The sequence below is a fragment of the Heliangelus exortis genome, chromosome 11, assembly GCF_036169615.1.
Source record: "Heliangelus exortis chromosome 11, bHelExo1.hap1, whole genome shotgun sequence".
NCBI classification, from domain to species: Eukaryota; Metazoa; Chordata; class Aves; order Apodiformes; family Trochilidae; genus Heliangelus; species Heliangelus exortis.
In genome coordinates, this window is record NC_092432.1 from 21,862,993 (window position 1) to 21,890,600 (window position 27,608).

A 27,608-nucleotide genomic window follows, 5' to 3' on the forward strand; every position below is an offset into this window, starting at 1 on the left:
GCCATTGGGTGCAGGAACATTATTAGAAACTAAGTTTCCATCTTTCCCAGGCCTGGGATGGTAGGGGTCAAGAATGCTTTACATAAGGAAAGATAACACATCCCTGTTACAGCGGGGGGAAAATTTGCCTAAAACACAGCTTTCAGATCAGAAAAACTAGGATTTGGACTGGAAAAACAGATAATGGGATTTCCAAGAGTATCCAAAAATGTCCAGTGGTTGGACACATATATGGGAAAAATTAACGGGGGAGAAATAAACTCTGAGTGTATCTACTCAAATATCACCACTAAGAATGACATCAAGAAAATTATGTTTTTGCAGCAGGGATAAATTCAGTGTTAAAAAAAAATTGACTATACAAGCAACTATATTGTTAACAGAAAAATACAGATTCCATAACCGTATGTTTCACTGTACTTCAATAATTTTACCCTCTTCAGAGAAGGTTGCAATACATTTAAAAATGATGGATAAAACCACCATGTGCCTCATTTCAGGAGACAGGATCTGCTGTGCCTTTAGGTAGATTTTTTTCTGTAAAATTCCAATAATTACAGAAACTCTTGAACTTACACAAGAGCACAGCACAACCAAGCTCATTGTAGCAGCAAGCACCACCATAGCACGGAGTCACAGAACACAAAGCTTTAGCATTTCAGGCTCAATTTCCAGATACCCTTCGAAGTGACTCTAGGTATTTTCAGACATCATAAAATCTCCTGATAAGGACAAAAAGAAAAAAACGCTTTGCACACATATCCCTCCCAAAAGATTAATGCAAACCTGTGTTTGCCACTGTACCAGAGAAACAGAGAAGGGACAATGTGCTTGTAATTCCCTTTTCACTTGCAAAATGTCCCTCTTTACAACTGATCATATCCTATCATGAAATTGTGTTTTGCATGCAGGACATCAGGGCTTTTAAGGGCTGGTCAGAAAAGTGAATGGCCACGCTGGGAACCCATAGGATTAACCTGTCTTTCCTGCTAGGGGACATGTCACACAACTCACTTCCATGCACTGAATCAAGACCCAGACACAGAACACAACATTCAAATGTTTGCTCAGTGCGCTGACTTCCAACCACTTAAAAAGTTAGACACAATAATTCTCTGTCCACAGGTGACACTGAAAGGCTCGTTTATAAATGCATCCAATCACAACTCTTTTTTTCCACACGGGCCATTTCCCTTAATAGTTACTCATGGTTAAGCACTCCTTATCCTCTCCTGCCCACAGCCAGACAACATTACTCACCCCACTCAGATCCCAATGTGTTATCATTGGAAAGTACATGGCAAAGATATCAGAGGGTGTTCGGAAGGAAAGAAAACAAAACTTTGTAAATATTTTAAAACTCATTTCTTAGAGTGCCTAAAACAGGTTTGGTAGGGTTTAGCTGTGGTGTGATGAAATGGCCATGATGCCAGTTCTGCCAGTGCCAGAGATGGCTTCACACACTAACAAGACTCATTCCCAGCTGCTTCAGCACATAGAGCAGCACAGAGCTTCAGCTGCTGAGATTTAACACTGGCTAGTGCTAAAATGTCACTGGAACTGGGGATTCAGAGTGCAACCACTCAGGCAGTTTCTGGCACAGGTATAAATGTGGCAGCAGAAATGTCTCAAAATACCACAGCTGTGCTGTGGACAGATCTCAGCTCCAAATTGCCTCTTGTTATTTTAACAAGAGGAAAAGACATCCATGGAAGCATATGTAACACTTACAATAAATAACTTCCACTGGTATCATAACTCTTTAAGCTTTATTAGCCACAAAAGTTGGTTACTTCCTCATATATTGCAGCCCCAGGAATATTACCCTCTAATTTATCATCCTGATGACCCCATTTCTGCATGTTTTCCTCTCCCTTTTTACAAACTTTTCTCCTATATTGACTGGCTGGCACATTTCAGCCTAAATTTATTTTCCATTCCATAAGCTGCTTCAAAAATCGGTTTCTGCACAGCTGATCTGTTTAACATGCATATCTAGCAAATACTACCTAGTCTTCCTAGGATACTGGTTAAAGAACACGACTTTTAAATAACAGCTTACTAGCCATGTGAGACTAACATCATCTGTTGCATTTGATGTACAGAACAATTCAGGCTGACCATTTTCAGAAGTATTTTGGCAATCCATTTTCAGGAACAAATATACAACTATTTTCATGCCAATTTTGTTCTTGCAACTGACCCAGTTCTTGAAGTTTGTAACTGAAAAGTAATAACATTACAGTAATAAAAGAAGTTTAAAAAAATTATTATAGAATCAGAGTGATTTGTTGCACACATTTTAATCCAACACGCAGACTAAGCATTTCACCAAAATCAAGGCTTTAGCTCTGTTGTTCCCAATTATGTGAGGCAGCAGTCCAAACACAGAAAATTGTTACCACATTTTATTCTTTTCCATGATGAAGAAAACAGTAAGCAATGCAGTTAAACGCTGAATAACTTCTCATTTCTGAATAATCAGTTACCTGACAAACTCTTACCCACCCTACTTCACTGTATAAACTACAAAGGAACATTTCTTTGCAAATTTTAATTTTTCCAATTTCTTTTACAGGCTAGCAACAATGAAAAAAAAATCTGAGTTGATTTCCATCTCTCTTTTTGAAAAAAAAAAAAGTAACTAACTTTGGTGACATATTTATTGTCAAGACCAGATGATTATTAAGGAGAATGGATTCAGTTGAAGAACTCTGGAAGTTTCACTTAAAAAGAAGAAGTTGGCTGAAGTTTATTACTACTTTTAAGAAGTGCCACGTTATAGAAACTCTCTTAACATACCACAAAATATTAACTATTAAATATCAAAGTAAAGGCTAAGCTAGTAGACGAGCTCTGTATTTTTCTTCTCTGGCTCCAGAAGACACTGACTACAAAAATAACTGAGACTATCCAAAATAATGCAAACTCTTTAAGAAAAATAGGTCCTAATGACTTACAGTCTATTAAATAGACCAACATCCAAAGAAAAGGAAAATACTTTCAGACAATGCAACATAAAAAATTTAAAGAGACAGTGCTCACAGTTAAAAGAGAGGGAGAGGTACAATACATTAGAAATAACCTTTTTTTTTTTTTTTTCTCTAAAATATAAATGTTCCTCTGCAGTGTCATGAAACACAATACAACTGCAGAGCACTGGAATGAAACTCAGTCCAGAACTGAAACTGATTTATAAATAAAAAAGGGGGGTGAGAGGGGTAAGGGAGCCAATTTCACTGCTCAAGCTAAGTGAAATACAATGAGTAAACACACATCAGGAAAGATGGGAAATCGACTCACTTTCAATGTGGCTCACTTAAAGGGAAGGCAGTAAATGTAATCATGATGGTTTGGGTGTTGGTAAATATATATATAATCATAATGACACATGAACAAATCACTTTTGTGGTCCAAACAGAATGCAGAACTTCTGAAGTCCTGGCAGCTGTTTAACAAGGTAATTAGAGCAATCAACAATTTCTTCTAACTGCTTTATAACAGCTGCCAAGAATCATCTGGCTTGTCCTAAGCAAGTTCCCTCTTTGCCATAACCCAAAAGGACCAGCACTCCTGAGAAATTACAGCAGTGGAAAACTTCTACCAAACAAAAGCAAGGGGCACACAGAGTGTATTCCTGTGAAGACTCCTCTCTGCACAGCAGACAGTTCCCTGACCAAATTTCTTCAACCTTGCACTTGCCCAGGTTTTTGTATTCTCAATGCTTCCCCTATACATGTATTTTTAGTGATATGATTTTAGTGATGACAGATTTAATATAAGGTAAGAACTGAATTATTTTTTATTAGCCTGAAAACCTTTTACTAGTTAATACTGTTCTTTTTGAGTAAGATTGTAACACAGTTTTATGTTGTAAACAGATTTTCACAGAAATATTTTGACAATTATTTTGTGACTGTGTAATAACTCAACAAAAATTCTCAGAAAGTTAGAAATTTAAGTCAGTTATGTACAAACATTGCTTCAGACACTAGTATCTCACCTCTGAGTATTGTTAAACACATCAACCATTTAGCTGAAATACCATGAAATACCCTTTGTGTTACAGGATCAGACTCTTTCCTCAATGAAACTGTAGCATCAGTCAGTCTGTAGACCACTGCAACCATGATCAGAATCTTGCCCATTTTGCATAACCACATATATGGGATTTGCTTTAAGACTGTGGTCTAAAAATAAACATAGTATAATAACGTGCACTGCTACCTCTGAATAAGCCTGATGGTATCTCTGTTGAAATGTTACAAAATACATGCTGTAATTCTGGAATTACCTTATGTATCCAATACCTATTGCTAGAAGTAGGAAACATCTCTTTCCAAGAATACAAATGATCTCAGAGGTGTTTTCAGATAAGTATAATTTTACAAAATACATATACCACAGGTGCCAACATAAAGCACTCGTGTTTCATTATTCTGTTTTTTGTACAATTCTGGATATGTTACTATGGAGCCTACCTCTCAGTTATTATTCTTCTGGCCTTCTTTGGATTTTACAAGTTTTCAGCAATTACAGGGCTTGCTCTCATTTAAGGCCTTCCTGTAATACCTACTGAAGCATTAAATTGCTCTGCTACTTACTGTGAATGATCTTAAATCTATGATACAGAGCTTCTAGACCTCTGTATTTATTGGAAAAAGCCAATGAACATCAGATATATCAGTATTTCATTTTAAAAAGTAAACTCATTGTTTCCCTAATATCTACAGTCATTGCTGTCATCATTGACCATTTGGTTGAAGGAGTTTTTTCTTCATTTAGCACTGATAGGTGGATGTTCTCCAGAGTCAATGACTGACTGGCCTCAAGAGACTGAGCACTTTCTGCATCCACCACATCTTTAATCTAAGGAAAATAGAAGCTATTTAGGACAATTGTAAACTGAATACTCTTTGTTGAAACCACAAAGGCTTAATTTCATTAAGTACTGTAAAACATTTTAAAAAAATTATACATACATATTTATATGAATCAACACACAATTATCAAACTTAGGGTATAGTTTTATTTTATAACTTAGGATATAGGTTTTTTTTCCTCTTCTGTGTGGGGTACAAAAGACTTAAACATAAGTTTTTTATACTCTGTCTCTACAGAGATCCTCCAAAAGATAAGTAAATACACGAAGTAATAGGAATCACTCAGATGTAGGTCAACAAGCTCCAAGTTTCACCAGCTCCCAAAGAGGAGTACTTAACTTTGGAGTAAGAGGTGTGCTAGACTCCCTTTCTCAGTTCCCACTGCATGGTGCAACATGTTACATGGCCTGGCACAGCTACACATGACTGCTAATGCATCATGATGTATTAGTACTAGAACCTAAAACATATGAGAATTAGAGAGCCACAGAGCACAGCAGTCCTTTAAATACATTTTTTCCATTCTTAAAAACCTTTAAAATGCCTTGTAATTAAATATAGTATTTATAGAATTAACTATGCTATTTATAGGTAAACCAATAATTACATTAAATTTACAAAGCTCTTACAGGCCTTGCTTCTGTTTACAGATAAAAGTATCCACAGAAACTGCTGTTGATCCAGATGCCTGTCTAATACATAATATTTCACAGCCTTGCAAATTGCTGTGTGGAGAAGGATGGAAACTGTTTTTTGGCCTACTTTCTACACTGACACACTGAAAAGGAGGGATAGTCTTGTGGTTGAGACACTTGGCTGGGACTGAGGTGACCTGGGTTCAGTTTCAGACTCCACTACAGACTCCCTGTACGCCCTTACACAAGTGACTTAATCTCACTGTATATTAGCTCCCCACATGTAACGTGGGTCTGCCAATACTTCTGGATGCTGTTGGGCTTTTTTCCTCTTCAGACTACACAGCCTTTGGGACACAGACTTGCATGTTTTGTGAACGATAAAGGGAGCTTCAAGCAGAGTTCATTGCCTCTTGGCATTACTGTAATAAAAAGAGAAAAGATCTTTCATGGATTTTTTTTTCGTGTTAAGACCCTTCAAGTTCAGGGATTTTTTAAAAAGATCAATTAATTGTCCGTTTCTAGTAAATGACCAGATGAATTAGCTCCTGAGATTTTCTATGCTGGGTGAGAGCAACCACAGCAGAACACATTCCATGAAGGAACTCATGCACAATCAATTAGGTTGTCTAATTAATTTTCCAACTCAATAGATGCTACGTACTATTTTTTTTATGCAGAAATAAATCTATACTGGTTACATGTGTAAAAGTAATGCAAAACTTCTTGAAATCTTAGTGGAGAAGGACAGACCCCAGAATATTTTGGCTTGGAAGAGACCTATAAAGACCATCTAGTCCAAGCCCCCTGCAATGAGCAGGAATATCTTCAACTGGATCAGGTTGTTCAGAGCCTTATCCCATCTAATTTTTAATGTTCCCAGGGGTGGGGTGTCTACCACCACTCTAGGCAACCTGTTCCAGTGTTTCACCACCTCATTAAGAAGAATTTCTTCCTTAGATCTAGTCTAAGTCTACCCTCTTTCAGTTTAAAACCATCACCCCTTGTTCTGCCACTACAGGGCCTGACAGAAAGCTTCTCCTCATCTTTCTTATGGGCCCCCTTCATGAATTGAAAGGCAGCTTTTAAAGTCTCCCTTGGAGCCTTCTCTTCTCCAGACTGAACAACCCCAGCTCTCTGAGCCTATCTTCAAAAGACTGGTGCTCCAGCTCTCTGATCATTTTTGTGCCCCTCCTCTGGACCCACTCCAAGAGGTCCATGTCTTTCCTGTGCTGAGGGCTCCAGAGCTGGATGCAGTGCTCCAGGTGGGGTCTCACCAGAGAGACAGAATCACCTCCCTCCATCTTCCAACCACTCTTCTTTTAATGCAGCCCAGGATACACATTGCCACACATTGTCAGCCCACAGGAGGTATGTTTTTTATAACCTTCCTTTTTTGACTATAAGCATTTCTTTATTGCACCTAAGAGAGATCTATTTCTCTAGTCCTAAACTCAGAAAAAACATCAACTAGCATAAGCAGGAACTGTGTCTGAATAAGGACCCTGGAACAAAGAGCAAAACAAGTAGAAGAATGGCCACAGAATTTTATGCCTTCTTTCAGAGGGTCTTCAGCAGCAAATTTTCAACTGCCATGAATTTTCCCTGCACTTCCTTTCCCATCATTGTGATCACAAAAAAGTACTTATTCCAAACTAAAATAATGAACTGTTTGTGAGACTACAGTTATAATTCTGGTGTCTGGATTAAAGCAGTGAGTTGTGACATTTCTAAGAGTCCTGAGGGAGTTGACAGTGTGAGTTATAGAGAATACACAGATACTTGATAATTCACAATTATGGGAAAGATGACATAGAAGGCATGACAAAATGTTTCAGTTGGGATTTTTATCACAGTCATTTCTACATAAGTCCAGACTAGATTTATAAAGGAACTCATAAAAATGCCTATAGGAATCAAAACTTGATAAAACGTGACTGTTTCCCCAAACTATAACAGTAATCGGGTTGTGTTAGTAACTGTTTCAAATACTGTGGTTGCTAGATCAGATGAACAGACAAAAATGAGAAAGCAAGCTCTGGAAAAGCTGCGTTGCTGCCTGTAGGTAGGGGAAAGGCAGAGCAGAAAGCCTCAGGGAACAAGTGCGAAGGAAAAAAAAGGATACAAAGAAGCAAAACAGCAAAAGAGCAGAGGGAAGAAAAACAGGAAGGCAGCAAAGATGGGATGGATCAAAGTAAATCTAACAAATGAGTGGGAGGCACAGAGACATGGGGAGATAAACAGTGGGAGCCAGTAGACACCATATGTGAGAAGGGGGGGAAAACGAAGGGGAAGGGAAGGAACAGGCTGGCCAGACCAAGAGCTTTGCCAGCCAACCAGGAGAGGGAGGTTTGCCAGGACAGGCTGTCCGACTAACTACTTAAAAAGGAGGTTCAGAGAGCCAAGCAGCACAGAGCAGCCAGACAGGCAAAAGCCATCCAGGAGAATCCACGTACTTAGCAGCGTGGGAGCAGTCCCAGCTCCACCCAGGAGTGAGGTGACCTGAAGCAAGCACCATGCTTTGCAGGGGGAAAGGGCATTAGCAGGGCTCACCTTCATGCATCAGGAAGCAAAAAGACACCTGAGAATGTCACAGCAATGTGATGAGCATCTCACTGACACAATAGACCCCAGTATCCCAGCTGGCTATGCACTCTGAAATACTATCTACTAGTCTGATCCAGCACTGACAACATACTGCTTGTCTATTAAATTAGGCAGCTCCTATCTATCCATCTCAAAGAAATAAAATTAAGTGTATTGAATAAGAAAAGAATTAAACCTGTAGCTAATGCATTTCTAATAGGTAGCAAACACCTGTGCTGCACGACCACCTCTTAACCTCAGCTTCTGCTTGTATGATGCTGAGTTACAACAGGAAGACAAGACAAGACGTCAGGACTCACAGAAAGGACAGAAGTGAGGTAATCATGTATGACCAATGTCTCAAAGCTTACTTTACCTTACTCCTACGGACATGGGATCTGATCCCCACCACTTGAAACACTGGGGATTCCCTTTCCTTTCAATCTCACTTGGCTTTGAATGAAGAATTAAGCTATGAAGAAGCTAGCACTCCAATTCAACTCCTCCGGCCCCCTCCAGCCAAAAGCAGATTCACAGCTGAGACAGAGGCTACTTCAGACATTAAAAATTTACTTCTGCTTGGGACTGAATGCAAAGAGAATGGCACGTGACAGGCAGCACCTTGGGGTTCCCAAGAGGAGAGAGAGGAAGGGAAGCAGGAGGGAGCAGCAAAGAGTTAAGAGGGTTACATGTATAGAGTATGGCATAACACCATTTACAGTTCCTCTGTGGGAGCTCTGGCATCTGTCTAAGCTGCAAGGTTTAGCAATTACAGTGCCAATTTAAACTTGTACTTAAAAATATAGGAAATATTTTCTTTTCATTTTTAATAAAACATGTACATTTAGGAATCTAGGTGGTCACCAATACACATGTGCATCACTTCCAGCAATGCTAATGGAACAACAGACTGTTCTGAGTGGTGTCTAAAGTTTCAGCTGCTTGTAAACCAGCACTGTGGGAAAACGTTTGGGTGGCTTAAAAAAAATTCTAATAAAACAGTAGAAAGCTTGTAATTTAAGATATTTCAGTGGATGTGAAAATGTCCTCCTGATTATCAAAAGTATTTTGCACTATATCCAAAAGGTAAGTAATATTTCTTCCAAAAATAACGTCTTTTCTCCAAATCATTCTGCTGAGGAAAGTGGCTGTACATCTAATTTAATAATTAAGCTTCAGCTTCGAACTTTACTTGTAATAAATAACATTCACAATGGAAACATGTTTTTAAAGCATCAAATAGTTTAGTCTTATGCAACAAGCTTGCAGTGCTTAAACTTATACAACTTTTTTGTTAGCATATGAGTATGCTATATACCTAAATTATAAAATGAAGTAATTCATGTTTGAATTGAGATACTCATTTCACATGTTAGAAATGAGACAACCATGGGATTGGAACTCTTGCCTGGCAGCATGCCAGTTTATCAGAGGCTATTGGAGGACACGTATACAAACTTCTCTAAGTGTTACCAATGTACATTAAGACACCTGCATTCAATTTAGGAATGAGAATATCACATGAAGGATTGTGCATATAAGCCCCAAAAGAAAAGCACACTACCTTAAACAACCAGAAGAGGTTGTACATGTTTGTACATATTTTATTCACCACCTCAAAATCCCAAACTGCTGTCAATTAAATCCTATTCCACATAATAGTGTTTTCCATACTCTACAGCCACAGATAACAGAGTCTTCTTTACTAAAAGCCATTCATCTCTCTGGCTTATGCCTTTGAGGACTTCTTTCATCCCAAATCACTGCTTGGTAGTACTGCATAGCAACACAGCACAGAGCTGCTTTCACAGCACCTGCTTTCTCAATAAGCCTGCACACCTTCTTGAAACCTGGCTGACAAAATCTGATCACATAAACCCGGGCTCTCAGTTCAGAGCCCACCCCAGTCTTTGGTCATCTCTTCCTCTGATGTGAGCAGGTTTTGGATCACTCCCATAGCTACTGAGAAATTTAGTCCAGGCTGTACTCTGAGCAACATAAGACTTCAAGCCTCTGACTTCAAAATACTGCCCTAATGCTTGAACACAGAGCTGATTCACACGTGTGTGTGTGTGTGTATGAAGTGATGTATAATCTACTCTCTGGACACAGCAAAAACCAAAGAGTTGTAAATTGAATGTAAACTGTTCCCTGCGGGGTTTTGGCAACAGTTTACAATAAGTGGTAAATCACTACTGCTTTTGATGTCCATGGTTATTTTAGCAATCTTGAACTCTTTTGGTATTTCCTCGGATGCAATGGGCAGTTGCCTGGAAATTTCAGGTGTGGTATTTAATGTAGAGGAACTATGCAACATTTTATAAGATTAGCCAGGTACTTCTGAACAAGGAATATACATTGCATGAGCATATGCACAAAAAGCATCTAATCTGTTTAAATTATTTCGGACACTAAAAAGCAGTTCTCATATCAAGAATTACTTCAGCAGACAAACATGAAGAGCAGTGGCAGACTCTTAGTAGTGGGAGATGTCAGTAACTGCTCCTGTAGCTGCACTCCAGACAACTGCAATTAAAGTGTCAAAATTATTTCAAGCCTTCTGACTAAGTCTCTCCTCTGTTATATTGAATTCACAGGCAGAGTTACTATTTATGTCTAACAGGACCAGGACACCACTCTTGGTATGTTTTAGGGATAGTCAAAATCATTGCACCAACAGCAAGACTTTGCATCAGAGTAACAAAGAGAAATTCCTCCCAGCTTGAGACTGAAGCAGACATCAACATCATAGGCTGAAGGAAGTTGTTATTTCTATTCAGAATTCTAAACAGCTGTTTTCAAGGAAGATTAAAAGATTTTTCAATGTTTGGATTCAACTCAAGAGCTTTATCTAATGCATACTTTGTATTTGAGTATTTGTTGAATTGGAAATTTAATAGAGCAGCTGAGTATTTTAAAATCTTTTGGAAGATGTGAAAAAGGGATGTGAACTCTAGCACACCCTGTAAAACATAAATTTCTTACCAAAAGAATATGTTATTCATGTGCTCTGTACATTAGGTCAATTATTACTCACTTTCTTTGGAGAAAAACCAAGTGCCTCCACCCTTTATAACAGAGTACTGTAATCAACTGTAGTAAGAATATCAGAATTATTCTTATACACATTGGTGGCTCAGACCCTAGCTCAAGAAGGCTTGAACAGCAGAGACTAGGATAGATTTGCCATCACCTTTACTTTTTTGGTTTTGCTTCTTTGTTGTTTTTTGGGGGGGAAGAATTTAATATTTCCTTGTATGCCTTTGTAAATAATTTCCATGTCACATAAATAGGGGAAAAAATATAAAAAGAACACTTTAAATTGCCCCTCCAATTTAAACACTCCTGTTATTTAATGACAAATTCTATAAACATTCTGATACTAATACTTCTCCCACTGCATGTCTTTCATTTCTGCTAACCCAATTTAACCTGTCATCTTTCTTGCAGTCAGCAGCTGTACAAAGAATTTTTTTTGTACTGACATCAGCAAGTGACTGAAGTGCTAGTGCTAGATTTGAACTGCCTTCGAAAACCACGACTTTTTGTATTGAATTTGGAACTGAGTTTGATACAACTTGTACTGTTAGTTTAATATAGTATCACCTTTCATGGAGCCATATCTTGTCGAGTTCCTGCTGGGACCCGAGAGCTGAAATAGCACAAGGTTTAATGCATGGCACTTCATTTTGCCCAGCCTGGCTTGGGCCAAGAGAAGCATTTCAAATTATTTACATAACCACACAGATTAAACACCCAGCAAGATAGCTTGCTAAGTCATTCATCATTTGCCATTCCTGCACTGTGGTTGTGTCTAGCAATGTTTTTACTAGAACAGCCATTCAGATGAATGGAATGCACATCTCCACTGGGTCTCCCCTGCCCAAGTAGCAGTCTCAATTTCTCAGCCTTCCTTCAACACTTGGTTCCCGAGACGTGTGAAAAGTATTAGAGGAGACACCCTCATGCCTATCTGCCCCCCTCATCACCGACACTCTGCCCAGTTACAGTGTGCTAAAATGTTACACTCTCCTTAATTCAGTCACTCAAATTGTCCTCTTATTAATCCTTTACTCTTCACTTCAAGAAAGAAGTAAATTTACTCTTCACTTCAAGAATGAAGTAACTAGAATAATTCACACTGTGTGGTGCAATTTAATTCCAGACATAGTATCTGCATCATTAAATCATATTTTATCTTAATGGTTATTGAAACCCAAGTAGTCTACACTGACTCTTCTTTCCCAGCTATTATCATTTATCTCCCTTTTAACTGCCCATCTCAATGATAGATCTTTTTGCATTTAAAGCCTGCAGTCCAGAAGCCATTTTTGACCCTGAGGTTTCTTTTGAAGCCTGAATTAATATGGCTGTAAAGCTATCATGCCAGCATTTTAAGAATCTCCCCAAGTTACCACCCATACTGTCACACTGAGACACGGGGATTGTCATTAAGGCTTTCACCATATCCCAGCATTATTACCTCTTATAAACATTTCAAGCTCAAGTAGTATTCTGTCACTATATTACTCAACTAAGACATCCAGACATACCATTCCAGCACAGACACTTGTCCCCTTGAAGTTCAAGGTATCTTACTTTAAAATCCATCTTTGCTGCACTTTGAAGAAAATGTATGGCATCTTCTTTCCACTGCGTTTTTACTGCTTTGCATCATGGTGCAGTTCTCAGAAACTTAAGCAGACATAGGAGCTTTTGAGATCCTAAAATAGCCCATCACTGATGGACCCAGTTTCCTCCTATATCAAGTGAAATTACCAGTCAAGTAGCTATTGGGTCTACCCATTTTTTAAGTGATGAGCAGATAAGTACAGTCAGTGTCAAGTGCAACTACAAAAATTCCCCTGACAGCACGCATGTAGTTACTGATGTTACTGGGAGTTAAAACCATTCCCTATCCCACACTCCATGAACTACTTTAATTTTGTCAGCTTACTTTATATTTTAAAACTAACTGTTCCATTTTTAGAATTTTATTAGGCAAGTTCACTAGAAATTATCTGCATAACTTGCACTTTCATTTCACAGCACTCAATCAATCACTGCCACAGGACAAACACCCTCTGGAGAGCACAAATAAGAAAAAATGCAGGACAGGATTATGAATGTTTTGACATTGTTAACAACTAGATCCTAAATGGCCAGCAGCTCTGAAAGATGTGTTTGGAGGTGTTACAAATCACAGATTAACATATGTTTAGCATCTTTTCCAGAAGGTAGCTGGGCCCAGTCCTGGGGAACCTGCTCTAGGTGATCCTGCTTGAGCAGGCAGTTATAATCATAATTACAGAATCATAGAATGGTTTGGGTTACAAGGGATCACCTAGTTCCAAGCACCGTGCCATGGGCAGGGGCTCCTCCTACTATACCAGGTCACTCAAAGTCACATCCAATCTTTTCTTGAACACTTTTAGGGATAGGGATTCCACTGCTTCCCTGGGAAACCTGTGCCAGTGTCTCACCACCCTCACAGTGAAGAATTTCTTCCTAATGTCTAATCTAAATTTAACCTCTTCCAGTTTAAAGCCATTATGCTTTGTCCTCTCACTACATGTGCTTGTAAAAATTTGGACTTCTCAAGAAGTCCCCTCCACCCTAAGCAATTCCTTAAACTGAAATACTCTTAGAAAATCACTCTCTCTCCTCTGTAATTCAAATGGTGCTATATTTAAGAAACTGCAAATACATATACCACCATGAAGAGAAATTAAGACTATGGCAATGCAGATACAGTTAGGTTAACACACCTGTGCTACTTTAGCCTTGGTAATACACGCAGAAGACACACAGTAAACATGCAAGTTCACAATAAAAAAATCAGGTGCTTACCAGGTTTCATATTTCTTTTCCTAAAACATAAAACCACGTGTATACATGAGTGTACACACGGACACATGCACTTTCAATAACTTTCATGTTTTTAAAAAAATGAGTTATCCCTTGCCTTTGCACATCTTCCTACGAAAATGAATATTTAATCTTGGTTTCTCTGCCTAAGGAAATTCTGCCTTTTTCCAAGGGGAGTTTTTTCTGGACAAGGAGTGCAAAGCTAGGCTCTGCTTCACAGCAAAACAGAATTTGGAGAGTGATCTTTCTTTTAGGGCTCTTTTCTTTTCAGACCTTATTTAGGCCTCTTTTCTTTTCCTACAGTGTTTCTTTACAGTGCCAAACCGTACAAGCTGTCACCGAAAAAAATAAAATATAAAAACCACTCAGTCATTCTGTGTTAAACTCTCAACTCCAATTCCAACTGTGAATGTGACTGCCCTTACAGCTCTTAGGTAGTTGTTTCCTAGGACTTTTTGGAACATTTATGCTGAGAAAGGATACTGGGTATCTTCCTAAATCTAACAGTTTACTTTAGAAGTTTTTATTTTTTCAGATATTTGCAGTTCTGCCGCAAGGAAACTTAGAGGTGACAAAGCCATTGCACTGACCATTTTGAGCACCTCTGCTTAAAGCACTTTTCATTAGCATTTTTCGACTGACCTACATAAAAGAATTGTTTTACTTGGAAATCCCCTTGTCAGTTTATCCTTGCATTAGGCATGATCCATGATGTTTTAAAAGAGGTTCTCTTGTGTTTGTTAGCACTGACCATCATGAAAGTTTTAGCTCACATTAAGAAACAAAAAAAAAAAAAAAAAAAAGAAAAAGAAAAAAAAAGTCTATTATAGAAATTTGACTGAGCTATCATACATACTGATATTTGATTTTTTTGTTGTTGCAACTGTAACAAAAATTTTCAGCCTACTAGCTCAGTTAGAAAGGTAGATATGAATGGAAAATATTCATATAAAATTTCAGGGCAGTTCACAAGGAAAACATTTGTTTTCACTGTAACAAAAGAAAGGATTTCAGGTGGTTGTGCTTTCTTATATGAAAATATATTGCAGCCCAGAGAAGGAACAATTTTGTCCATAAATGGCTAAATGGGCACTGTCAGATAAGTTCTCAATTGCATTTACTCATTTCCCTGTATCATGTTCAAGTCCAGGAGTCACCATTTCAAAAGCACCTTTTCTATTAAAAGCTCCATAAGAAATCAGTCGTGCTCAGCTGTTTTATGATCTGCAAGTTTTGCAGTGACCCAGGAATTAGTAGATGGCTGAAATGAGAAAAATGGGCTGTTGCGATGGCACTAAGAGAACAAGAACAGCTTGAAGCCACTCACTCTGAACTCCTCAAATGCAACACTATGTTGCAATGACAACCAACATCAATAAAAGCTGACTCAGTCTTTCAGCACATAAAAAAAAAAATCTGACTTTTGTGATACAACACATCAGACAGATTCTTTGCGGCTCTCCCTGGAGCTTCACAGAGCACAGATCTGGCAGTGCAGACCATTCAAGGAAGTTCTATCTTTCAGCTGCCTGAACTGTGTATATAAAAGTCATATCTGTATTAATGTAACATCCAATAGCCAAACAAACATATCTTTGTGTACTTAATTTCAACAAAACCTCCTGATGAAAGCACAGGGCTCCACTCTTCATTTCTGAAGATACTCTAAGGCAGACAGCAAGTACCACGCACAAGCAAAGCCAGTGCAAGGTTCTGCAATAAAAGCAGAACCAAATTTCTTGAATAACCAACACTTGCCACAGGCTGCCAGCACACCCAGAGGAAGGTGTCACATTCAAGAGCAAAGCTGCAGGCAGTACCAGAAGAATGATCTCAGGGATTCTTAAGTGGGTGCTTTCAATGCCTTGCATGGAAGAATCAAATCTTACAGATCAGAAAAACATGGCTATTTCATTCAAATATTTGTATAATAATTTATTACAAAATATGGGCTACTCAATTTGTGATTAAATTTGAATGCATCACCACTGCTACAACTACAATCAAAACCAAGTCCCAGGAACACCTTACTGCACATCCAAATGTCAGTGCCTGGAGCAGTCAATCAAAAATACATGGAAGTAGAGAAAGGGCTGCCAAATACTTGAATGGAAACTTTGGATTTGGATTTGTTTGACTGAAATCAAAACTCAGTTTGGAACCAAAGCCTCATTTCGAAGCCCTCGACATCTCATTAGAGACCTAAACCCATATGTATTGAACCACTTATGGATCTTGATTAAGCTTTAAGCTTATATCCAAGGAAACATCCTAACAATTGCTATGTGATATCTTGAGATGCACAAAACAGAGCAAGTGATGAAGGACCTTCTATAGGGTGTGTTTGTGTATTTGCAAGGAGCAGAACAATGGATAAAAGCTTTCACATGCACAATATCCTACAAATTCTTTTTGGCCTTATTAACAGAATGAGCTTAATACTGAGTTCTGATCCAGAGATCTATTGATTAACTTGCTAAGTACAATAAACTATCTTAAATCACACGTAGTTTTTCCATAGGGTCTGACTTCTCCACCATTAAGCTGCAGCCTTGATTCTAAAAATTAAAAAACATCTCATCCATTTATCTCAAACTCATTTACAGAAAAAAAAATCATCCAAGACACTGATACTGAATTTCTGTTTTAAAACTGAAAGACATCAAGGGTGGCAATATGTATTAAAATTATTTTAAAGATATTAAAACATTGCCCTGTGACTATATTTATCTTCAGCCTGAAGCCATTTCTGGATAATTTTTGAGAAAAAATGGTGTGCAAAAAAATCCTTCTTCCAGGCCTTCAAGGTTTACCATCCTTTAGCTTGCTGCTGTAATACTGTACATGCATTCACACTACAGGGCTGCAGAAACTACATGTCTATGTCAACAGATGTGTTTCTTGGAAGACAGCTACAGGAACCAAGTTTATTCAAATGTTTGCCAGCTACCATATGCTGCAATACTACTTTAAATGCAACATAAGGCTTTGGGAACATACTTTTACTGCTATCTACACTTTGTTATTTACTTTCCATTTAGACTAAATACCAGAGACGGGGCACAGTAAGGGGTGCAGTGTCCTCTGTGAAAACATGCTCCCTGTTGTAATATTGAAAAAGAAAAAAATATACACAGTACTGTACTACTCTCAACCACTTTCAGTGGCTGCACTTTCATAGAGAGGCTCTGGGAAAGATATTTTTACACATGGCATTAATTCTAGGAACTTTTAATAATGGCCAAATAGAATTAAAAATTATGCAAAAATTCCTGCCTTGAAGAGAGCAGTACAGAAACGACTCTGTTTGAAGAAAAAGCAATCATTTGCTCATATTCTGAGTCCAGAAAAAAAACCAAAACACACGTGGTACATTTTTAATATCTGAACTACAGCAGGCCCAATTCTGCTTCTATGCAAAGCAAGTGGCAAAACTCCAAAATGCAGCCGGATTGAGCCCCTGATGTTGTCACAAGCATTCAAATAAACAAACAGGGCTGTAACACATTCTAAGCTTCCACTGTGTTCCTCTAAATGGATCCAGACAGAAACAGAAAAGCAGATTTCATTGCCTTTTTGCAATTAAAGGATAACAACAACACACAATTTTATATTATATAGAATTCACCTTCTTAAAGTATAATCGTCCAAATATCCAAAGAGAAACAGATTCAAGGAGTCGAAAGCTTTTATGCACAAGTTTGGAGGACAAAATTCTACCAAATCTGACAGGGATGTCTGTTCTGCCTGAGCTTCTAACATTGCTTCTTCCTCTGAAGTTTTATAAAGTGGGATGTTTTCACAGGACCCAAACGTGGGCATCTCACGTAGCCAGCTACATCCCTTAGGCTCTTTTACAGACAATAAAAAGAGCTGTCAATGTTCTGGATCATCCTCAAGGGAACATAAGCTGTCTCTGCTCTCAGTCTCTTCAGCAACGCTAAAAACTGCAAAATCTGTAACTCACTCAAGTTATACAGCATTAAAAGTCAAATGGCATAAAGATGAAATCTGTTTTTCTAACCAGTAGAACAAATTTTGCTTTGCTTGCATCTTCATTTTCTGTAACCTGTGATATCTTTTCATTAACAATATGACTTAATTATATGCTAAAAGACGAGTGTACCTCTTATATCTTAACTGACTCTGAAATCTTGGGCCAAAATCCAGCAAGGCCCTTAATCACCTGAATAATTTTAAGAATATTGACATCTCAAGTCTGAATTTAAATGCACATCAAAGCCCTGGATTGCAGCCAGAGTACTCAGCACCTTCCAGAAGGAATCCTCAAAGTTCAAATTTCAACAGAGCCAATAACCATGAAATATTTTGATTTCTGGACTATGTATTCTGAATGTGTCTTAAACTGCTGCATGAAGCATTTCCAGCTGCACTACACTTTTGCTGTTCAGCTTATGTCAAGTGCACTTTTTTGGTGAACACAATCCCACAGAAAAGCCAGGTCTGTTGTACTTACAATACACCTGCACAGAGCTGACAGAATGCTTCCCCCACTCTGCAAAGGTGCCAGACACCACACACAGGAGCTAATGACCCATGTGTGCCACTTCTGACCATGCCTCAGTTACCCACCCAGCTCTGCCAACACCTATCTCACCAGTGACATGGAATATACTCCCCAGGACATGGAGAGGAACTCCACTGATGATAATGAATCTAAAAACTGCTTTTGTTCATGTTTATAGTGTTTTATACCATCATTAACACTTCTAAGACACACAAAAAGCAATTTGTGTGCCAAAACTGCTAAAGGCCAGATTCTCAAAGAATGACTGAATAAATACATAAAAATACTCATGCCACAACTTTGATGGAGTTTGCTGCACTATGAAAGCAGCAGGTCTTTCACCAGATAAATCCCCTTCCTTGTGCATGTATTTGAAGCTATTGAGCTACACAAAAGTCTTTTAGATCTTCATCAACAACCAGATGGTCAAAGTTTACTGAGGGAATAACAGGCTAATCTGTATTTAAAATACTGATAAAATGTATGGAAAAACTTCTTAAAAGAGTAGTCACAGAACTACACATCTTGCCTCAGGACGTAAGAAACAGGCTCTAACATTGCTACAACGACCAGCAACATTTTCATTGTTTTCCAAATCAGGTTACTGGAATAATCCTCATTAATTTGGTTGCCTCAATGTTGTTTTATTCAAGACATCTCTAAGCCATGACATATGCAGCAAAGGCTGGAATATTATTTGGCCTGTGACATACGTGCCACGAACACCCTGTGACTGCTACTCTTAGTTGATGCTTGTAGAGAAAAGCACTGCATGATGTGTAGCAGTAAATTACTGACATCACTGTTAGCCTGTGGCACGGCAAAACCTAGAAGTCAAACCACAGCCAAACAGATGGGGAATGTGCATGCCACAAAACCATACCACTTCACATTACATTTATATCCAGAAATGGTGTTTACAAAACAACTTGCCTCTCCTCCTCCCCCCCCGAAATGGGATAGATTGAGAGACTATTTCTCTTGAGTAATTTCCTTTTTTCCCCTCCTCCACACATAAAGATGCTTTGGTTTTGTTTTGTTCTTCTCCCTCCCCCTTTTTTTTCTTTCTAATAAAGACACAGTTTTACTGTACAAGGCCTGAATCTTGTCAGTTTACTGGATAACATCCACCCACATATACATCAGAAGCCCACCAGGGAGTGTCACAAATCCACATAACTTTCCAAAGCTAGATTCAATATATGGACCTCTTACTTAGCTGACAGATGTGTAAAATCATATGCAGCCAGACAACTCTCTGGGGACCACACAGGTGCATGTGCTGAACAATACAAGTTATTCTGACTAAGAACAGCATTTGCTTACACTTGAAAAGTTATCTTCAGAAAGTTTTTCTGATGGCATAATGTGATTCTGGGACTAAAAACCACCACACCCTTTTTAGAGGAGGGGAACATATTAGCTAAGCTAGGTAGACAGGCTGCAGGAAATCTCTGTGAAAGAAGCCAAATTTCAGAGGTTTTCTAGGAAGATATGACTATAATTTGGCTTCAACACCACAGTGAGCATTAGCCAGAAAAATTACAGCTCAATACTGTCTGTTTTCTTTTTTATTGATAACTATTTAATCAAACAAGTGCTAAGTGAAAAATGCCTATAGACAAGGCATGTAAGTTACAGATTCCCACCTCAGCTGTGCTCAGTAACATGGATGGAATTTCATGAGGGCACGAGTTGGCTCAAATGGCTCTGTGTCACCAATTTCTTTCTCCACCCAACACAAGGCAGGAGGGACAGGACTAAAGCTGTTAGCAGGCTTCAGCCATGGAACTTGTCTTAATGAGCTGGACTCAAACTGTTCCCAGATCAGGCAACATTAAAGGAGCATTGAGCAATCTTACAGCCTTGCATTTTACACTTCCTTTAAGTAATATTCAGGTCATTCTTTACCAAAAAATCCTTTATTCTCTTCAAATTGAGGATTTTTAACCTCATTTTCCATTCCTCATACTCTTCTCCAGCAGTGAAAACCCAAGATTCAGAATAAAGCTACTTCTCAACCTTCAGAAAAACTTCACCATCAGTTTGAACTATTTTCACAACACCTGAGTGGACAACTGGCAAAACTTCACACAGTGCCAACACAGCAACATCCTCTGCTGTAGGGAGTACTGGAAATACCTGTTTCATACTGCAGTCTGCTCTAGCACAGAACAAAAAAGCTTTGGTCCCCTAAAATTTGTTGTTCTTCATCACTCACCTCTGCTGCCCACGTGAAAAAGCCAACCAGCACACCAGGTGCAGCACTGACAGCAGTGATTATCTGATACACTCATGTCACTTGCCAGGCACATCCTTCCCACAGGCCCCAAATCAGGTTACTCGTGTCTGTGTTCTGTCCCAGGTTCACAGATACAGAATGCAACCTTTATTGTATGAGTGATATGTATGAATTTACAACTAAACAGACCAAATGATAGCTTTAAAAAATGAATGTGTTTTATTTCTATTATTACAAAATTCAAGAGAAGAATTATGCCTATTACCTCTCTCAAACGAACCACTACATTGCTTTTATAAACTTGAAAAAAAATGCAAATAATTGCTATGTTTTCACATGGAAACAGTTGTGATTATCAGTACGGATACACAAATAAAGGGCAACAACTGGTAACAATAAAACTCTACAAAATGTAAGAAGTATTTAAATTTACTGTGCCAAAACAAAACATGCCAAAGACAAAGCAAGCTGCCTCTTATCATTGGTAAGCACACGTATCAGAGGTACAAAGAACTTTTCTGATGACTTAAAAACTGAATGAAAGTTTGAGTAAAAAGATTTATAAATATTTTTGACACCTTTTCCATTGAATGGTTTTTGTAGCAAAAAAAGCAAAAAAGTAAGCAAAAGAAAAGCCTTAATCAGTTGCATGTGTGTTTTGTACCAGCCTCTATCCTTATGATATTTTAGATATTGCTAAAAATGATACTTCAAATTTATTTTCATACTTGAGATGAACAAAACCAAACCAAAACAAATCAAATCAAATCAATCCAGCTATAGATTAGAATAGGTAATGGCTTGACAACCTTGCTGTCACAGTAAAAAAATGAGGAGTTTTGCCTCAGAAAAAGAAACAAGTCTTGGTAAATCTACCATGAACTGAAGAACAAACCATTAAAATCACATCAACAAATGCATATGTTATATAAAAAACACAAATAAGAATAAGATTAAAAGTTTGGTTTTTAATCAGTGCATAAGTTTTATTTCTCATTTTAAAAATGCCTTTTAGAAAGTTACCATTTTAATTTGTGTTACTCCATAACCAGTATCTCTGCAATTTTCTTAAAATGGAATTTTCTTTTCAGTAAAGCTTCCTTAAATTGCATTCTACAAGAACATGAATTCCATTCTCCCTGATTTAGAGACAGCAATAAAATATAGCTATTTAAACATTTTATCTCACGTTACAATTTCAGTATTTTTAAGCTACTATTAAGCAAGTTGGAACATCAGGTTTTTTCCACTGTTTTAGGGTGCATACCTCTTTCACACTGGGGTCCAGTAAAGCCATATGTGCACGCGCATCGGTTTGGAGCCACGCATCTCCCTCCATTCAGACATCCATTTTCACAGACAGCTGCATCAGAGGGAAGGCAAAAGGAACCTTTATTGAGTTATTTTCAAAAAGACATGAGGGTATGTACTTTCCCAGCTCAGGTAAACTGGTAAAAATGGTAAACATAACAGGATGGGATACTTTATTCCCCAGAATCTAAATGAGATCTTTTCGTATTTCCTGGCCTCATCAGTATCATGAATTCAGCTTTCCAAGGGAGCATAATATAAACACAGTAACAGTCACAGCTTTTATGATTTCTCAGAGCCTCTCCTTGAGATGTCCAGACAATTACATAATTTAAAAATAACTTCTTTTTCAAACTTTCAACAAAGAAACAATGAAATAATAGAGATTACAGATGGAAGGTGCAGAAGAAAATGTCATCTCTAAATCCTCAGAATTTTTCCCTATCCAGAAGCAAATTAAAAAATGTTTTTCTTCCTCTACCATAATATAAAAACAGTCTACTATTTGCTGATTAACTTAATCCAATATATTCTTGGATTAATTTGGATGAAGCTGTCCCTGGGTTTAGAATGCAATAATCCTTGTGATAAATTAAAAAAGCAGATGCTTTCAAAAGTGGTCAGAAAATATAACTTCACATGAAAAAGGGGCTTTTAAATACAATTTGATGCTCACTGTGTAATGTTAATCTTTGTTCCATTTCATATTAATTTCTTTTATCTACTTGATATGCAGAAATACAATTCTTAATCTTTCCTCATGTATCCTGTTCCAGATAAAGGTAAATTCCTGGTCCTGTTGAAGTTCATGTAAAATATGCCATTGATTCTGACACAGCACAAAAGGTTTTCAGTAAGTGAACTAAACACATTTTTCCTTTCAGACCAATAGCTCACTAGAAAGCAATATGACCACCTAAAAGCAGTGTCTACATCCTTATTTGAGTTTCTTTACAGTTTTCCAGTCATGAAGAGCAAGAGCCCACCAGGGCCACTTCAGGAGAGATTTCAAGCAGAGGATCCAGGAATTGGCTCAGGATTGCTTGAGGAAATAAAAAAAATGTGTCGACCAGTTCTAATAAGACAGTATCAAAATTAACTAAACTCCTGAAGCATACTAGCTAAATCTGAAGCAAAGCCCTGTAATTAATAGAAAGCTTTGTATCAAAAAGATTATTTTTGTCTATGTGATAAAACTGAATCCCATGTAAATTCTAAATGTATGGCCTCTTGCTCTAGTGAGTGGAAAGCCCTGGAGGTCAGTTGGAATTACAGTAGTGTTAGAACAACAGGATCAAGTTATAACCAATTACTATGAATTCACATGATGTTTATGTTAATAGTCCTGATCAGAAAGAATTGGCTCAGCATTCATTAAAAAGTCACATGTTTTCCTGTAAAATTCCACTGTACCTGATCAAAAACAAGTTCAATATCAGTTGAAAATTTGTGCTAAAGGGTGTCCAATCCACACACTCCAGAATTACTTAACTCTACACAGTATGCACATTAATAAAAGTGCACTTACGCTGTCCACAGTGTGTTCCTGTGTATCCCTTCTGGCAGAGGCAATGGTCATCACTGCAGCTCCCCCCGTTCATGCACCGGATGTTACAGTGTTGTACTTGAAAGGAAAAAAGATTTTCCTCAGTTAAATCAAACCAGGGAGAAACACTTAAATGTCTGCTAGGGGTTTTATTCTCTTTTAAAGATCGATTCTGTGAACTAGAAACCAGGATTAGAAAACAAGAATGCATGTTTTAGGACATATACTTAAAATGGTAATACAGAAAACAATATTGATTCGTGGTTCTGAAGAAATGTAGGATGGTGCAAGAATTTGGTATGACCCTTGCTCTCTGAAGTCAAAGGCACTTCATATGAGCATAAATCCACAGAATTTGTCTCCTAGTTTACAATTATGAGAAAAGGCCATCAATATGGAAAAAGTAATAAACATTTGGCAGATATTATCAAGAACAAAGACAGTCTTATTATCTGAGCTATGAGGGAAGGAAAAGTTAAAGATAAGCACATAAGAAAGCTCCTGAAATGAGCCTGGTCCTGCCAACACATGAAATACCAGAAGCTGATCTGCCCAGGTAAGACTCGTTGCATGAAAAGGAAAAATAAGAGTGGTTTCTTTCTGAGTATCACCTGAGGGCTCTCCTCATCTCCAGGTAAAGTTCCTGATGCCTGCTGTGCTTGGGGGCTGCAGAGTTCACAGGCAGCGTTTCCCCAGAGCCAAAAACCTTCCCCTGCCAGGAGCAGAGGCAGGGGAGCAGCATTATCCCCTCCTCAGCAGCAGCCCCACCATTTATAATGATTAACATGCAGGTTAAGTCTCATGCCAGTAAAGCATACAAGTCTGTGCTGCGTTTTTCTAGTAACAAAGATAAATATATATTTTTAACTAGAGGTTAGGAACAACGTAAAGTATGTTTGGCTCTTCACCAGGCACAGAGAAGCAGTCAGCTTCCCAACAAAGTGAAGTCCTCCTTACAGGTACCTCTGTCTGAGCTGGGGCACTCCAGTGCACACACAGGAAATGGTTCCTCTTAACAGGAATCAAATGAAAGGCTCCTCCTCAGATAGGATTATGACCAGATCAGCATTTCAGTAAATTGTGATGGAGCACTGGATACCTACACTACACATTTGGCTGAAAAACAAAAATCACATGTCCTGCCAGAGCCTGCTGCTAACAGGTGCTGTGCCAACCACTGAATTTTTCCTGTTGCACAAAGCCCTGAAGCATCATTTGGCTTGTTACAGTTCAGAAATACGTGAATGGAACTTTATTTTTATTTTCAAGTAGAAATAATTGTTTTAACTATATTGTCATCTACAGCAATATGAATCCACAGAAGTTAAATGTGCAGCTGGATAAAGGATTTAAAACAATCTAGCATTTAAAATACTGGTACGCTTAATTCTTCAATTATAAAAGTAAAAACTGTATCCTAGATTTCTTATGTGCTTAATAGTTAAGATACATCTTTGTTCTACTTTGGATGTACTTCAGGCAACAAAAATGTACCAACATTCCTCAACAAAAAGTAAAATTGTCTGCAAATACAGAGTGAATATCTGGTGAAGATTTTTGGACAATGTCCTAAGTAGGTCAGAAAAAGGTGTATGGTTCCTGTGAAATGTGTAGTTCAACTTAGCTTTATACAATCTTAGAAAAACAGAGGGGATTACAAAAAGCATAGGAAATGATATCATCTGTCAAGCAGGGAAGGAACTTAAAAACCACAAACTGATTTCAATTAGAGCAAGCTATGCCAAGAGCTAATTTCCATTCCCACATGAAGACCAAAGACATTTAAATATTTTGAACTACATTCGAGATAAAAAGGTTAACAGTAGCTTCTATGATGATTTTCATATTATTTGTTCAAGCAAAAGTATATTTTCCCATTTTGGGATAAGGAGTGGTTTTACACATAACACACACACATACACAAACTTTCCATAATTTGTCTTACTGCTTCTTAAAGGAACTTTTCCAAGGTAAAATATTTCTTCCTCCTTTTTAAACTAAAACCACTATTTGAGACTGCTGGGACACTCAGTCATCTTTAGTAAAATACCCATTCAAATCAGTGGGCTTTCTCCATTATTACCATGCAATAAAATCAGTGACCTGGTCAATAAACTATAAATTTCTTTTTTGCCCTCTTTTGAACAAATGTTGAAAACAGTATTTCCAAAATCCTACAGACTCCTCTGAAATACTACCCTTCCAGAACTTCCCAGAAACACATGCAAAGGCTGCCTGGAGCTCGGCTGTTGATTTTAAGATTGCATTTTTTAAAAGTAGCATATTAATGCAGGTCCAAAGTCTATTTTTCTCAGCTATATCAACAATTCTATTAAGGTCAGCAGAAATATTCCAGTAAATGAAATAACCTGTTCCAATGTATCACACTGACACAGACTCAAGGAAAAAGCACAAGAATTACCATGAAGCTGCTAAGTCAATGCATGTAGCCTTGCCTTATGTTGGCATGCACAGGAAATGTTAACAAAATTGATAAATTACTGCATTTAATTGATTATTATTCTCTTTCAAGTTCAATTTATAAACAGTTTGCACTGGAAACTTCTGAGGTCAGAAGAAGGAGTAACTGCAGGAACACAGCTTCATAAACCTGCAAAAGAACCAGTGAGACTAAATGCATCCACACACCCTTTGTGTGTGGGCAGTATCTGCATTATTTATCAAAAACAATCTGCACACTTAAGTGTAACAGCTCCTGACATTCTCACTGAATTTTCAGCAAAATGGAGTCAAGACTTCATCACACCAAGAGCACTATCACACCACAACTGCTCACAAAACATTCAGGAGCTCACCAAAGGTGATAAAAGTGCCTTGTGCTCTGCGATCCCAAACTAAAAAAGCCCAAGGAGCGGTGGTTTGTGACCCTCAGGAGAGAAGGCCCTTGCCCAGCACCTCTGCACTTGTGCACCTGCACAGAGCCAGTGAGGGGGATGTTGCCACACACAGCAATCTTCTCTCCAAGCCCACTGTAAGCATATCCAGAAGGACACTACCTATGCAGAAACAACCAGTATTTGGAGAGCAAGTTCCTTGATGTCATGAAAGTCACTGCTGAGAAAACCACCAGCTGATCTTTCCAACCATGAATCAGATTCCTGAAGCTGACTCGTAACCAGAAAAGTCCCACTAACTGACCTGTGTAAGAATCAAACCCCAAGGCTTTGTTTTGCATTCTAATCCACATGCTTTCCAATCTGCATTAATTTATTCTGACGGGCAACTGGTCTATAAAAGCCACCATGCATTTGATTTGTGCCTATGATTGATTGTACATGCCATAAAACCTCTCTGCCACTGATTCCTTAAGTACTAAAGATACACGTATCTGTAAAGATACAATATCCAACTCAGACACATCTCATATACCAGAAACCATACATTTAATCCTAAGAAATCATGGTATTTCCACTCATATTTGTTACTTGCATGTTGAATGTGACAAACTTATCTCCTTTTCTTTTTTATTATTATTTTAATGAGTTTTTTCTCATTTGTTAAAAATATGTAATTAAAATAATGTTTCATGCATGGATATCTTGCCAAAATATTGACTGTCACCAATGGGAGTTGACAGTAACCCTCTGATGTCAAGCTTTTTTATGTTTATGTTTAATTTGTTTCCTAATAGCAGATGTAAGTCATAGTGGTCTATTGAGCAAATTCATGGATTTTGTCTACAATGCCAACAGAGCAAATGACTTACAGAAAGTATGTTCTGTAAGTCCTAATGAGGTGCTAGGTCATTAACATTGTAACACAAGAGTGCACAAAGACAATAAGAGTCTTTTCTCTCTGAAACAACTCAAGATACTTTTGCTTTTAGCATTGGTTTGTTTTAATAAATAAAGGTGATGGGACCACACACAATGTATCTTAAATTATAGCAAATTATTGTAACAATTTATTTTAAAGTCACCTGCTAAGTCTATTTGTGAAGTCTAAATACTGATACCATATTCAGAGAAAAATATTCTAAAGTGGGTAA

The 27,608-nt window shown here is 37.9% G+C and overlaps 1 protein-coding gene across 3 annotated transcripts in view; it reads right to left on the reverse strand.

The window, feature by feature from the left end:
• The window catches only part of FBN1 (fibrillin 1), a 141,507-nt gene that overhangs the window by 96,981 nt on the left and 16,918 nt on the right, over positions 1-27,608 (reverse strand). For all 3 annotated transcript variants that reach the window (XM_071755237.1, XM_071755236.1, XM_071755238.1), the window contains exons 5-6: positions 23,582-23,677; positions 22,010-22,105 (exon numbers count right to left, since the gene is read on the reverse strand). In XM_071755237.1, the coding sequence (XP_071611338.1) occupies positions 22,010-22,105; positions 23,582-23,677 (192 nt within the window). The remainder of the gene's footprint in view (positions 1-22,009; positions 22,106-23,581; positions 23,678-27,608) is intronic.